Source organism: Verticillium alfalfae, genomic scaffold (genome assembly GCF_000150825.1).
Source record: "Verticillium alfalfae VaMs.102 supercont1.10 genomic scaffold, whole genome shotgun sequence".
Lineage (NCBI taxonomy): Eukaryota > Fungi > Ascomycota > Sordariomycetes > Glomerellales > Plectosphaerellaceae > Verticillium > Verticillium alfalfae.
Genome location: NW_003315029.1, coordinates 190,711 through 203,263, shown reverse-complemented (window position 1 = coordinate 203,263; position 12,553 = coordinate 190,711). Strand labels below are relative to the sequence as shown.

General features: G+C 53.3%; 5 protein-coding genes across 5 annotated transcripts in view; 2 read left to right on the top strand and 3 right to left on the bottom strand.

Annotated features, from left to right (window-relative positions):
- Positions 1-2,449, top strand: part of VDBG_07489 (serin endopeptidase) — a gene marked incomplete at both ends in the record, with an annotated part of 3,234 nt that extends 785 nt beyond the window's left edge. Inside the window, 6 exons of the mRNA XM_003001984.1 lie at positions 46-99; positions 257-348; positions 404-1,689; positions 1,751-1,957; positions 2,012-2,108; positions 2,171-2,449. Coding sequence (XP_003002030.1) covers positions 46-99; positions 257-348; positions 404-1,689; positions 1,751-1,957; positions 2,012-2,108; positions 2,171-2,449 — 2,015 coding nt within the window. The remainder of the gene's footprint in view (positions 1-45; positions 100-256; positions 349-403; positions 1,690-1,750; positions 1,958-2,011; positions 2,109-2,170) is intronic.
- A 308-nt stretch (positions 2,450-2,757) lies between these two features.
- On the bottom strand, positions 2,758-4,878 carry VDBG_07488 (ankyrin; the record flags this gene model as incomplete). Its single annotated transcript, XM_003001983.1, has 4 exons — positions 2,758-3,110; positions 3,177-3,386; positions 3,502-4,301; positions 4,376-4,878. The coding sequence occupies 4 exons, from the start codon at positions 4,876-4,878 to the stop codon at positions 2,758-2,760; spliced, it is 1,866 nt and encodes a 621-aa protein (XP_003002029.1).
- A 789-nt stretch (positions 4,879-5,667) lies between these two features.
- Positions 5,668-6,933, bottom strand: VDBG_07487 (hypothetical protein; the record flags this gene model as incomplete). The annotated part of the gene is made up of 4 exons (XM_003001982.1): positions 5,668-5,710; positions 5,791-6,038; positions 6,113-6,369; positions 6,504-6,933. The coding sequence occupies 4 exons, from the start codon at positions 6,910-6,912 to the stop codon at positions 5,668-5,670; spliced, it is 957 nt and encodes a 318-aa protein (XP_003002028.1).
- Positions 6,934-8,444: 1,511 nt separating this feature from the next.
- VDBG_07486 (predicted protein) lies at positions 8,445-8,989 on the top strand (the record flags this gene model as incomplete). The annotated part of the gene is made up of 3 exons (XM_003001981.1): positions 8,445-8,450; positions 8,516-8,604; positions 8,680-8,989. The coding sequence occupies 3 exons, from the start codon at positions 8,445-8,447 to the stop codon at positions 8,987-8,989; spliced, it is 405 nt and encodes a 134-aa protein (XP_003002027.1).
- A 1,625-nt stretch (positions 8,990-10,614) lies between these two features.
- Positions 10,615-12,553, bottom strand: part of VDBG_07485 (trehalose-phosphatase) — a gene marked incomplete at both ends in the record, with an annotated part of 2,664 nt that continues 725 nt past the window's right edge. Inside the window, 3 exons of the mRNA XM_003001980.1 lie at positions 10,615-11,162; positions 11,216-11,635; positions 11,763-12,517. Of these exons, the coding sequence (XP_003002026.1) occupies positions 10,615-11,162; positions 11,216-11,635; positions 11,763-12,517 (1,723 nt within the window). The remainder of the gene's footprint in view (positions 11,163-11,215; positions 11,636-11,762; positions 12,518-12,553) is intronic.

Genomic DNA, 12,553 nt, shown 5'->3' with positions numbered 1-12,553 from the left:
CCAAGCTTGGCCGATCGAGGATGGCGTGCTGACGGCGATCACTAGATGGTCGAGGCCATGGTACGCATGTCGCTGGCATTATGCAGCTCAGACAGACTCGTAAGTTTCCCAGCAATTGATGGTCCTCAGCACCCGTCCTTTTGTGTCATGTCTGACCCTATACCCAGGTTCCAAGGCGTCGCACCTGGCGTTGATCTGCTCGCAATACAAAAGTTTTCTCCTCGATGGGGGTATGTCCAAATTCATTCATACGCAGTAACGCTCAGTGTCACTGATCCTTCCAACCCGCAGAGTGGCACATATGACACCTACATTATCGATGCATTCATCAAAGCTTTTGATGATGGCGTAAGTCACGACAGGCAAGGAAGGTCTGAACGCCTCCGAACTGACCGCTTGACAGGCTGATGTCATCACCTGTAGTATTGGTGTTTCCGGAGGCTGGTCGAACGGCCCCTGGGCCACCATCGCGTCGCGAATCGCCCAACAAGGCGTCATCATTACGATCGCAGCTGCCAACGATGGTGCACAAGGCGCATTCTACGCCAGCAGCGGGTCTTCTGGAAAGGAAGTTTTGGCTGTGGCATCTGCAGAAGCCGGGACCTACGCAGCGACGCCATTCCAACTTACGCAGACGATCAATGGCGAAACAACCTCTGTTCAGTCTGCGTATCGGTACAACGGCATCAATGCCTGGGACATCGAAGCCACTCCTATTCATCCTCTTTACCTCAACACCTCCAGCAGTCAAGCGTGCTCACCAGCTTCGATTCCTGCCGACACGCCCGATCTCTCCAACGTCATCACCTTGGTCCGCCGCGGCGGCTGCGACTATCTAGACCAAGAATTCAACCTCAGGGCTTTCAATGTCAGCCGGATCATGTTCTACAACGACAACAGCCGTCCTGACCACCCATCGACCTGGCTTAGTGGGCCCAAGGCACTTGTTGATGCCAACGTTGGTGAGGGTATCGTCGAGATCATCAAGGCTGGCGGTCAAGTTTCGGCGGACTTTTCCAAATTCAAGGATGCCGATTGGTACGTTGGTATGCACAATGGTGTGGGTAACAAGCCCAGTGAGTTCACCTCATGGGGCGGCCTGAATGATATGGACCTCAAGCCGGAAGTCTCGGCCCCGGGTGGCAACATCCTGAGCACCTGGCTCGACGGCACTTGGCGGGTTGCTAGTGGCACTTCGATGGCCTGTCCTTATTTGGCGGGTATTGCGGCCCTCTTCATAAGGGAGTTTGGCGGCCGCGAAGTTCACGGCCCCAGCTTGAGCAAGACTTTCTACAATCGAGTCGTTGCCAGCGGTAACTCGATGCCTTGGTCTACCGTTGATGCCGTGGCGTTTCAGGACACGGGATTCTGGGCTCCGACGATTCAGGCCGGCAGCGGCTTGGTCGACGCTTGGAAAGTTCTCAACTACACCAGCACCCTCAGCACAACGAAGTGGGTACTCAATGACACAGCACACTTTGATGGGCAACATAGTACTGTCATCGCCAACAATGCCAACGTTGACGTCGAGTACGAATTCGTGCTCCAGCCTGCCGCTGGTGTTGAGGTCGCAACCACTTCCGGTGCTCTGGCCAAGCTCAAAGACTATAAACCTCTGAGAATGATACCCAACATCACACTGCCTTCAGGCAGCTTCAAATTAAAGCCAGGCGAGAAGCGGAAGGCCGAGTAAGTTCTTGCTTTGTTTGGTCGATTCTGATCGAAAAAGATCAATGCTGACAGCTGAAAGGTTCTCTTTTGATTATCCCCGAGGTCTGAACGAAGCAAAACAGCCTCTATACAGCGGCAAAGTCCTCATCACTTCTTCTCTGGGGGAAACTCTCTCTGTCTCTTACTTTGGCGCAGCGTATAATTTGAAGGACCAGTACAAGGACATGTTCATCGACAACACGCCGTATATCATGTCTCCTTCGCGAAACTTTCCCGAGAAGAGAAAGTAGGTATCGTCTTTTCCCGTCGCGAGTTATGGGCCGCTGACCTTGAGGACAAGTTTCACCTTCGACCTCAGCTCGGGCAAACCTACTAGCCAAGATTATCCGAAGGTCTTTACGTCTTTCAGTTTTGGCTGTGACGAACTCCGTTGGGATGTAAGAAAATGATACGACCCTCGAGTGTTTGTTTGCTCGAGAAAGATCTAACAAGCTTGCAGATCTATGAGTCTGGGTGGGAGGAATCAAGATGGTCATACCCACCAGTTGTCGGGGAGAACGGCTACGTGGGTGCTGCTACGGCGTTCCGTGATTCTCTAAGATATACATTCTTCGACTCGAGCATCCATGACAAAGAAGACACCGTGGCTTTCCCAATCCGCGCTCTGAGTCGGAGCATTCAATCTGGTGGCACGTCCCTCGGGCTGGATCGTCACAGGTTCTTCTGGCTTGGAAAGCTTGCAAATGGAACTTATATCAAGCCAGGCATCTACAAGTAAGTTACATTCTGTCTCTTCATCGTACATACCACCGCATCTGGAACTGACACTACTGAAATCGCAGGATGAGATTCGCCGCTCTTCGACCTCTGGGTCTGCGCCAAGACTCTAATGATTGGGACGTTTGGGAAACACCAGAGATCACAGTGCTCCCGCTTCCGGTGGATTGATTTTGCGCTAAGGCGGCTCCTAGCAGGAGTTCAACTGAATTTCTGAAGCTCTATCAGACCAACTTTCTCGATGGAGGAAATCTACTGGCATGCAAACCTCTCCTTCGCCATTGAACTCCGCAAAACACTTTGCTGGCGCTACATGACCGCCTGAAGTGCATTTACAACATCCTGTTTTCCATGAGAAGACGCAATCTGCAAGGCAGTTTTGCCGTCCTTATCCAGCTTGAACACGTCCGCGCCTGCTTCTACCAGCATTCTCGTCATTTCTAGATTTCCCCTGGCCGCTGCAATCATGAGCAATGTTCCTTCATCCGGATGTGACGAGTTGACATCCCCTCCGTGGACGATGAGGGTCTTCATCAGATCATTGTTTTCGCAAATCGTGGTCCAATACAAAACCCCACGCCCGCCATGTGTTGGGCGGTTGATGTCCGAACCGCCCTCGACCATGACCTTTGCTTGTGCGGTAAAATCTCTTGCGCATATACCTAGCATAGGGACATGATCTGGCTTAAGGTTAGGCGCTGCACGGCATGAATAAAACGAGGACTTACCCATGCCATCCCACATTGGGGCATCGGGATCGGCTCCAAGATCAATGAGAAACCTTGTCATTGCTGGGTCTCTTTTGTATCGCGCAGCAAGAAATACTGCAGTAGCTCCGTACAGATTGTCGGAGACATCCGTGTCTGGCCAAGTCTCGGGCAATCCGGCTTCATCGATCACGTGCCTTGTGATTCTTTGGTTCACATCAGCACCTCTTTCTACAAGGATGCGCATCGCAGGTCGGCTATCGCATCTGAAGGCGTGATAAAAGGGTGTGATTCCTTGCTCTGTCAGTCGGACATTCTTTACCAAAGTGCGACCAACCACGCTTACCGCGATGATCAGGCTTGCTGATGCTGAACCCCTCGTCGAGAAGTATTTTCATCGAAGATTTGTCGACGTCGGAAATGGCCTGGTGTAGTAAGAAAGGGCCTTGACCAGTTTCAATGAGTCGCTTCGCCAGGGACTGTAGAAGCGGACGAACACCGGGGACCTCTTCAGAACGTCCTGTAAGCCGCAGCAGCGCGGTGGATGAGTCTCCGATGATGCATCCCTTCTCAGACAAAAGACGCGCCACGCTCAAAGCTTCTGAAGCTAAGGCCAGGCGAAAAGGACTTCGCAGCTCGTAGTCCTTAGCGTTGATATCGGCTCCATGCTCAATCAGCAAGTTTGCAGTCTCTGCGTCGTCGGCGATAGCGCAATAATGCAAGACCGTATAACCCTGTACCGATCTTGTCGATAGGGATAATCCTTGATTGAGAAGTGTCTCGATAAGGTGCTGATTCCGAGCTCTGACTGCCTCGAGTATGGCGTTGGGATCACTAGCCCAAGGACTCAAAAGCGCTGCCGTATCTGCGGTATTGTGGCTCTCGCCCATCGTGGCATTGATACCGCGTGCCACGAGCCCGTCATCCGTTACTGGCTGGAGAAAGCGCCTCATGGAGAATTCGGGGTCGGTGACCTCAGACAGTGACGCTCGACGGCCGCGCTCTGTTGAAGCGCTTGCGACATCGTTTTCGATCCGCCGTTTGACTCTTTTCCCAGCTTCGAAATTTCGGAACTCACTCATGATCTTGACGTAGGCGTCCTTGATATCCGCCCTGATGTCGTCTTGACCTTTGCCTTCCAGCAGGCTAGTCGACGCATGTATAAGCTTCATGGCTCTACAGGTGACCTGTAGTGTGTGGAGTAAGGATGGCTGGCTTACCCGTTCAATGCCGACAATGTTAGATTCAAACTTGCCTTGCCCTCGTTTAGTCTTGCTCTCAGACCTCGTATCTCACTCTTCCGCACTGTCCAACCAAGTGCGAATCTCAGCGGACTTCTTTTGCCTCCTCCGCCCGTTGATGCCAGCGGCTTGAGCAAGATGTGGATTCCCTGCATAGCTTCCTGGCACATATCGAGGTAGTCTCCTAGCGCGACGGCAAGTGCTTTGTCTTCGCGGCAAATATCGTACTTGGTGCACGTCTCCTGCGCCGACGCCAGGACCGCTACGAGAGACTGCACATCGCGTCCGACAGCTGAGATATCCTCGCGCGCATCCCGTATCTCCATGACCAGCGAGTGCAAGCCGCGCGCTGTAGATGCGGCAAATGCCAAGACACCAGTGACGCTCGCCGCAATGGAGAGAGGGCCCATAGCGATGTAGTCTCCGAAAGTGAAGCTGGTCCTCTGCGAAAGATGATGGGAGATGCCTAATACTCGATTCATCGAGAGGGGAAAACGTCTTTTTAAGATAATTCCGTTCTATGAGTTGATGCGGCTCCTGAAGGGGCGATATTTTTGGAGGGAAGAAAGTTGAGGCAGCCAGCTGCAAACAGGGATCCGTTTGGCGAGGCGGTGCTGCATGAAGGATCTGGTGGCGCGTCACAGCCATCCTCGATTGAGAACTGATAATGCCAGGGCCACATGAGAAGCTTTTGTTGAAGATCTGCATTTTTACTCTGTCGACGCAACAGAGCACATGGCCAACTGGGTAGGGTGAGATAATAACCGGGTACTTTGAGGTAAGATACTATTTTCTGGTGGAGTCGAGTTTCGGCACCGAGTGGGGCCGGCTTGGTCACGGCAACAGTTGTTCGGGCCGGAACCGCGGCACGTCTCGAATGAACCTCGAGTGGAGTCGTCGTCTATTACCTGATCTTGCCTTGAATGCCTAGTTTGGTACATATTTTGGTACCTTGGATATAGCACAAGTGTTGTCGCTGGAGAACCAGTCTTCTTCAAAACAACTTCCCTCCCATTCTCAAGGATAGTCATCATGCCATGAATATCTAGGATCACAGATTCTGAGCGTTTATGTGCCAGAGGATTGATATATTCGCAAGAACCCTAAAATGAAGATGGAATACCATCAGAGAGCCATTATGGTTTTTGTGCATGGGCTCTATCAGAAAAGCTTCCTTTGCAAAGGATGCAACACCGGAAGCGCTTCGAGAACATGTGTAAACCCAACATCGTAGTCCTAGCCAACATTGCATTTCTTACCACCAGGGCCTTTCAACTTGTTGTTCCAACGAACACTACCAGAACTGCAGAGAATCTATGAAAGCGAAAACACATCAGCAAATGGTCCCCAGAGAGAGGCCGGTACAGGGCTGAACCCTGTGCGGGAATACGCACGCGGCCGTGGCGCTGAAGATATCTTTCACGCTTGCAGATGTTGCCTTGTCAAGTACCAGGGCGAAAAACAGGGTGAAGCCTCCGATGACGCCCAACCGCACAGGCAACGTTTTGATAAAATAAAGAGTGATAATTGCGACTATCGGGAACATGCAAGCCACGACAGTCTTAAAGGTTCGTGCGACAGCCATGATACGTTGATTCTGGTATACAATGGCGTTCCGCGCATGTTCAGCTTTGTCAGTAGCCTAGTAGGTAATGAAAATGTTAAATCATCATAAGTTATCCCAGCGCACAGAATCAGTCCGAGGCGGGCACTTACATGGATACGATGTCCGATGACTTTGTCGTAGTAGTAAAGAAAGCCAAGCGACCACCGGTTTGTAAAACCGTCAGGCGAGCTGGGTTCCATGTTCACGAGGTCAGCCAACTCTGTTGTTTTCCATGCATCGCTGTCAATCCCGAGAAGAAATATATCTCCACGTTTGTGATCGTCCATCCATTCCACGAGAGACTCTACTTGACGACGATGGGGCTGCCTAAATTCAACCATCTGCCTGTGGGCGACCAAAGCCTCTTCTGTTGATCCTTAGTATTTGTTGAGCGTGCCGGCGAGGCGGTAGCCATTGGACCTCCATGTCGAACACCGCGCCCCCCCCCCCCCGGGGGGAGGGGGGGGGCTACTAATGCTCGGGGTCTGGGGGTTGACTTACGATATTCCTTCAATTTGGCTCTCAGTTCCAATAATATCTCCCACTGCCGAGGGTCATCTTTTATCGGATCATTCGAATCGATTGACGCTTGCAATAAGGCCGAATCATGCGCATACTCGCAGCGGTTGGTTCCCTTGGCCGCAGAGTTGTCGTTCTTCTGGCATTCCCACAGCTCATCCCTTAGCGCTACAATTTCTGCTTGGCGGTGTAGAAGAATCTCTGCCGACAGCGCGATGAAGCGCATGAAGATGGCCAAGTCCGGCTGCTGGCCCATGGCAGCCGCAAGGCGGGAATAGCCCCTCGTCTCTCTCTCAGCCCTTCCATCTCTGTTTCCTCTCACCTTCTCATCCTCCTGTTGCATAGATTCCAAGTCGACGGGAGGGAATGGGACTGTTGAATGGGGGGACATGACATTTCAAGCCATTGAAGGCTGGCCAAGGGAGGAACTGAATGAGTATTGCTTTCGAAAAGTCGCGACGCGGCACATTGGGGAATTGCGGAGGCAGACGGGGATCTAGTACTATTGCATAGAGCCGGGAGGCAGCGATTCCCCCGTCATCCTTAATCACATGAGGCATGGTACTGATTGGTGGCCAATGGCCAAGGTTGGGGTGTCGGCTCAGACATCCAAAACATGGAAGGGGTGTGGCATGTCGCACTGATTCAGCCTAACATATACACCCTCTCTCGGGCTCTCTCGGTCACCGTTTGAGGTAACCCTCCTACAATTCACGGTCGCCAGCAGAGAGGCTGCCAGCAGGGAGGCTGCCTGCAGCATGGTGGTCTGCACCTCACCACATGTAAATTAGTCCTCACCGTGCATGCGCCATCCTTTTCTTCCGTCCTTCCCAGCACGGCAAAACATGTGGTGTCCCTCATCACACCAGGCTGGGCTCCGAATTCTATTTGCGCGTGCCAGGTCACAAGATGCCGACAACCAGTACAAATAAACAGGGCTAAGCGAGTCGCAGCGCTTGGTTACCACTTGCTTGAGGGCAGAGGCATTCACGATCAGTGAGGAGGGTGTCGAAAGTGCCCGATGGGCTTGTTGGGCATGAGAGCCAGCCTCGCTCGCCGACTTTGTGGTTTTCTTATACTCGCCCGACAGCCCTGTCACTGGTCGCAGCGCGTGCTATGGTAGTCTTCTGTTTCGTTCTCGCCTAACGATCCTTCAACTGCGCAAAACAGTCCATCCCGCAGCTGTAAGCAGCTATCTTCCTGGCTTGCCACGCAAACGGCGACAACGCATGTTGGGTAGATAGGCTTGCTTCGTGAAACTGCCCACGTCGACAGCACCACCGACGTTATCAGAAAGATGAGTAAACGTAGTGCTGGGGCTTCAACAGCGACAATGAGCCATAGCCAAAGTCAACGTCGCCACGAATCTCGACATCGTTATTCGTCGACATACGATATTGGAGAAGATCAGGAGCAAACCCAAAACACAGATAGCCTAGACTTTGTCCAAACACGAGAAGATGAGATCAACAGCATTCCACCGGCTCAGTCACTCCGATCGTTGACTATTCGGCAGCGGGAGCCCTATGAACCGCGTCAACACAATTATGACCCGCCTGCTCCATTCACGAACCCACATTCACGGGCCGCCACCGCACTCACTGGGTCATCCCCAGGACAGGATTCGGGGTACGGCTCATCGTTCCCGTCGTCGATGGCTGCAGGCTATGTCCCGAGACGCTCTACTAGCCACCCCTCTCAATTTGGCTCCATTGTCGACCATGTCTACAATGCACCCCGGAGCTTTGACGAATACCCGCCCGAAACCACAACCTATGGATTCAGTAGCTCACCCTACGAAGGGTACAATGATACAATTCCGGCAGGGCTGTCGTATACTTCGGCAGCCATTCCTCGGCAGACTGCCACGCCTCAGGTCCCATTCCACTCTTTGATTGCCTCCCGAGACACACCTCCGTCATCATGTACGTGCGGTCCTTCGTGCCCGATCGATGCGTGTCCATGTAATCTCCAGTGCGACTTTCACATCGCAGGGCCGGAACAAGACGAAAGTCAAGCCTGGTACGACGCGCGACCCGGCAGCTACCCCTCAGTGGACGGCGAGGAAGTCCCAGAACCCAGTGTGAGTCGTCCGAAGAGATGAGGCGGACGCACGTTTCACGCAGTTTGTGTTCACCGCTAAATCCCAAATCACCAGTCAGGCTATTCGCAACGTGGGCATGCATCGAAATCCAGCAAGCGATCCTCTCACAAGGCGCCGCGCAGCGGCACCAAAACGCTGCCCAAGGGCTGCCCGAGCGAGTTTGTCGTCTTTCCTGCCCAGCAGTCTGGGCTCCCCGGAGCCCTACGTTACAGCCCGTGCCGTCATTGACCCCGACTACCATGGCGACCCCCTTCTCAGCAACGCCCTCGTGCCCACGTGGGGAACGCCCTCGTCGATTGTCACGAATTTGTGCCCTTCACTGGCGAGCCCAACTCCGACGACATCGCTCGGCCACTGCAAGTGAAGGTGAGAGCGTCGGGCTGGGGAAGTTTTGATTACAAAGCCGCGAGAACCGACGGAAGTTTCGAATCTTTGAGAGACAAGCTTCAATTCTTCGAAGATAAGCTAGCAGAGCAGACTGATTTGGTATTCGGGGCCAACTTTCCATGCCCTGAAGATCCGATGCTGCAGGTATTTATTTTGGACATGGCAGGAAAAAGGACGAGGGTGAGTACCCCCCAGTGCTTCACAGTCGTGGCGACCCAGATCGGTAGATTTGTAGCCTGGATGCTGTCTCTGGGCTGACACACTTGTCTTGCAGCTGATGAGCGGGCGCAAAAAGCCAGGGACGACGAGAGGGAGGCGAGAAAGGGGGAGAAGAGGGCAGAACGCGAGAGACGGAAGGAATTCGACCGCAAGAAGAAACGCGTGCCAACAGTGCCGGAAGAGACAGAAGCTGGGCCTTCAATGCCGAGGGAGCGGCGTGCACGGTCAAGGCTTGTGAATGTCGAGACGCCCGACCTTTCGGGACAGAACTATGATGGCCCTTTTGAAAATGAGACGCAAGGTGAGGAAATGCCATCGTATGAAGAGACGGAGACGAGGCCAGAAGGTCGATCACGTAGTCACCATGAACGAAGATCTGCAGACAAGCATGGTAAGAAAGGCCTGGGCTTCAGTCTATTTAAGAAGCATAAGTAGGAGACACGGCCAGTTGGACAACAGAGCTCTTCCACATGAGAAGATGCATACGGCCAGACCATGATCAAAATATACCCAATCATATCATTGCACCTTGGTGTCAAGCCTTGAGTCTTCTCCGCACGATAGCATTGAATCGTGTACGTCTGGTATGGTTAGGTCAGCCTCACTCTGCTGGAGGCTTCTCAAATCCCAAAGTACTTCTGTAGGTCACATCAAACCCAGGTATGACGCCACCCCCTGAACCGGCGAGGCTCCGAAAACACACTTGTAAAGAGGTGGTCTCATCTCCGACGTACCACTATGAGCGCCATCAAATACCGCCTGTGTCATTTCTTTTGCTGGCAGAGCGCACGCCAAGCGCCTAAGAATGATGAAGCTGGGAACGCCTCACGGACAAGGAAGTACTCTAAAGTCCGCCTCCAATCACCAATTCCAAGGCGGCCAACCTTTTGAGAGAACAGCCTAAAACCCGAAGCCCGTGCAAGGGATTGGGCGGTTTGCCCAACGTCATGACAGGGGGCTGATGGTCCATCGTTTGTCTGACAGAAAAGTAAAAACGTTGCTATAGCTGCTGAACATTTCTGTTACATGTTAACAACAGCATGATGGGCATACTGCTGCCTGTGCTTCGCCTTCGAGTACCTGGGAACAATGAACAATGACATCTATTTCTTTCCACCTCTATCAACATTAAGCAGTGCCTTTCTACCACGCAAGCGGCGCGGTACCAATCATCTACAAGTAGGTCGCCAGAGGGATTCCCTCTACATCAGCTTGGAGCCGTCTAACCCATCCATCACTGATGTAGCTACCCATTTCCATCTGCCCGAATGTCAAGAAATCAAGAACAATGCGGAGCCAGGGCTTCATACCATGGCCAACCCCGTACTCCATGCTGCATACCTCATGCTTCGTCGCCTCGTCGCCAAAGTCCTTGCGATAGGATCACTTGGCACTCTCAGGGATTTGTCCCTCCACTGCGCTCAGCGTGGCAAGATTGACCTGGCCGAAATGCTCGTGTGCTTCGCCACTCGGACCTACGCCAGCAAGAAGCGCCGTGCATTCAATGACATCCGAAGGTTCCAATAAGTGCCAGCGCGCCAAGGTCACCTTGGTGCTCGCCCCCACGGTCACCGTGAAAACGTGTTCGTTCTCGACCTCGTTGCCCGACATGCCGTTCAGCGAGCGGAACATGTCTTCGTCGGTAAAGTCGTCACCCAAGCAGAAGACGAATTCAACCCTGCCACCGTGTCCTTCGGCTGCGCTCTTCTCGTTGTAGGTGTGTACGAGGCGTTTCGCAATCTCGCCCTTGTTGATGAATGTTGGGCGGACCTCAAGGTTGGCCTTACCGACCATGACCTCGACCTCCCACTTCTTAGCCACCGTCGTCTGGAGCTCGTGTTGGCAGTCGCGGGCCATGTGAACACCCTGTTCAGGGTCCGCAAGGCGATAGTGCCATGTCACGGCACATCGCTTGCGTTCAATGAAGGCACCTATGCGGGTTAGAACGGAGAAACTCGATCGTATTCCGGCAGGCTGTGCTTACCTGGCACACGGTCGGTGTATCGCTGGAACACGTCAATGACCTCGGTCTGCCAGCCCATGTCAAATTCATCGGCAAGGTTAATCCAGTCCTCAGAGCCGGGGTCCTTCAAGAAACTGCCATGCTCGGCGCTGAAACCGAGGCCATGGATGTGTCCCAGGTGCTGCGACAGGAATTCTTGGTCGCGCCCCGAAATGATCCAGACAGCGTTCTTCGGGTCGGCCGCCAGCGCCGTCAGGGTGTGCAGCACACGCTCTGAGGGAATTGCGGCGCTCGGCTCGCGCACGATGGGAGTCAGGGTTCCATCGTAGTCGAACATGATGAGACGCTTCTTGGCATCGCGATAAGTCTTGAGCATCAAGGTGCGGTCAAGCAGAGGCGTCGAGACGACGCTCTTCTCGCTGGGCCATGACGTGAACAAGTCTATCAACAAGATTGTCAGTCCAGCTCTGTACGTTGCGCGTTGTCACGTGGTTGTAGAGGCTCTGCTGCATCGCCATGCGCTTGTCGGCCGACATGATGAGGGCATTGTTGATATCCCTGGCAACACCAGTAAGATCCCATGGGTTGATGTGGATGGCGTCCTTCAAGCTGCCAGCGGTACCGCTAAACTCGGAAATAATCAAAGGTCCATGGCTGTCGCGCTGGCAAATGACGTATTCCAGACTCGTCGTGTTCATGCCATCACGCACCGAGGTGATGAGACCGATGTCGCCTGCACGAAGAAGCGCAAAGTACTCATCAGGAGTGAGATACTGCGGGTAGTGCTGAACCGGTGAGAAGCCCAAGCTTCCGTACATGCCATTGATCCTCATCACGAGCTCATTGACACGGGTCGCAATCTTGCTTTTGCTATCGTTGTCCTCCTTCTCAGACTCAAGACCGGTTGGTGACGTAACTTGGATGAGGACGACCTTCTCGCGCCATTCGGGGTAGACTTCCAGGAAGCGCTCGAACGCCTGGAGCTTCTGTGCAACGCCTCTGACGCTATCGAGGCGGTCACGACCAACAATGATCTTTTTCCCATGATACATCTTCTTGAGGGCGTCATACTTTTCGGTGACAGCTTCAGACCAGGCATATGACTCGCACTTTGCAGCGGCAATGCCAATAGGAAAGACGCCGACATGGACGCGAGCTCCGTAGGCATCGACTCCAAGGTTGTCGGATGGGAACCCCAGAATGCGTGTGCAGCAGCTGGAGAAATGACGCGAGTAGCTGTACGACTGGAATCCGATGAGGTTGGAGCCGAGGACACCCTCAAGAATCTCCTTACGCCGGGGCAGACAACGCAAGAACTCGCTACTGGGAAAGGGCGAGTGCAGGAAGAATGCGATGTAA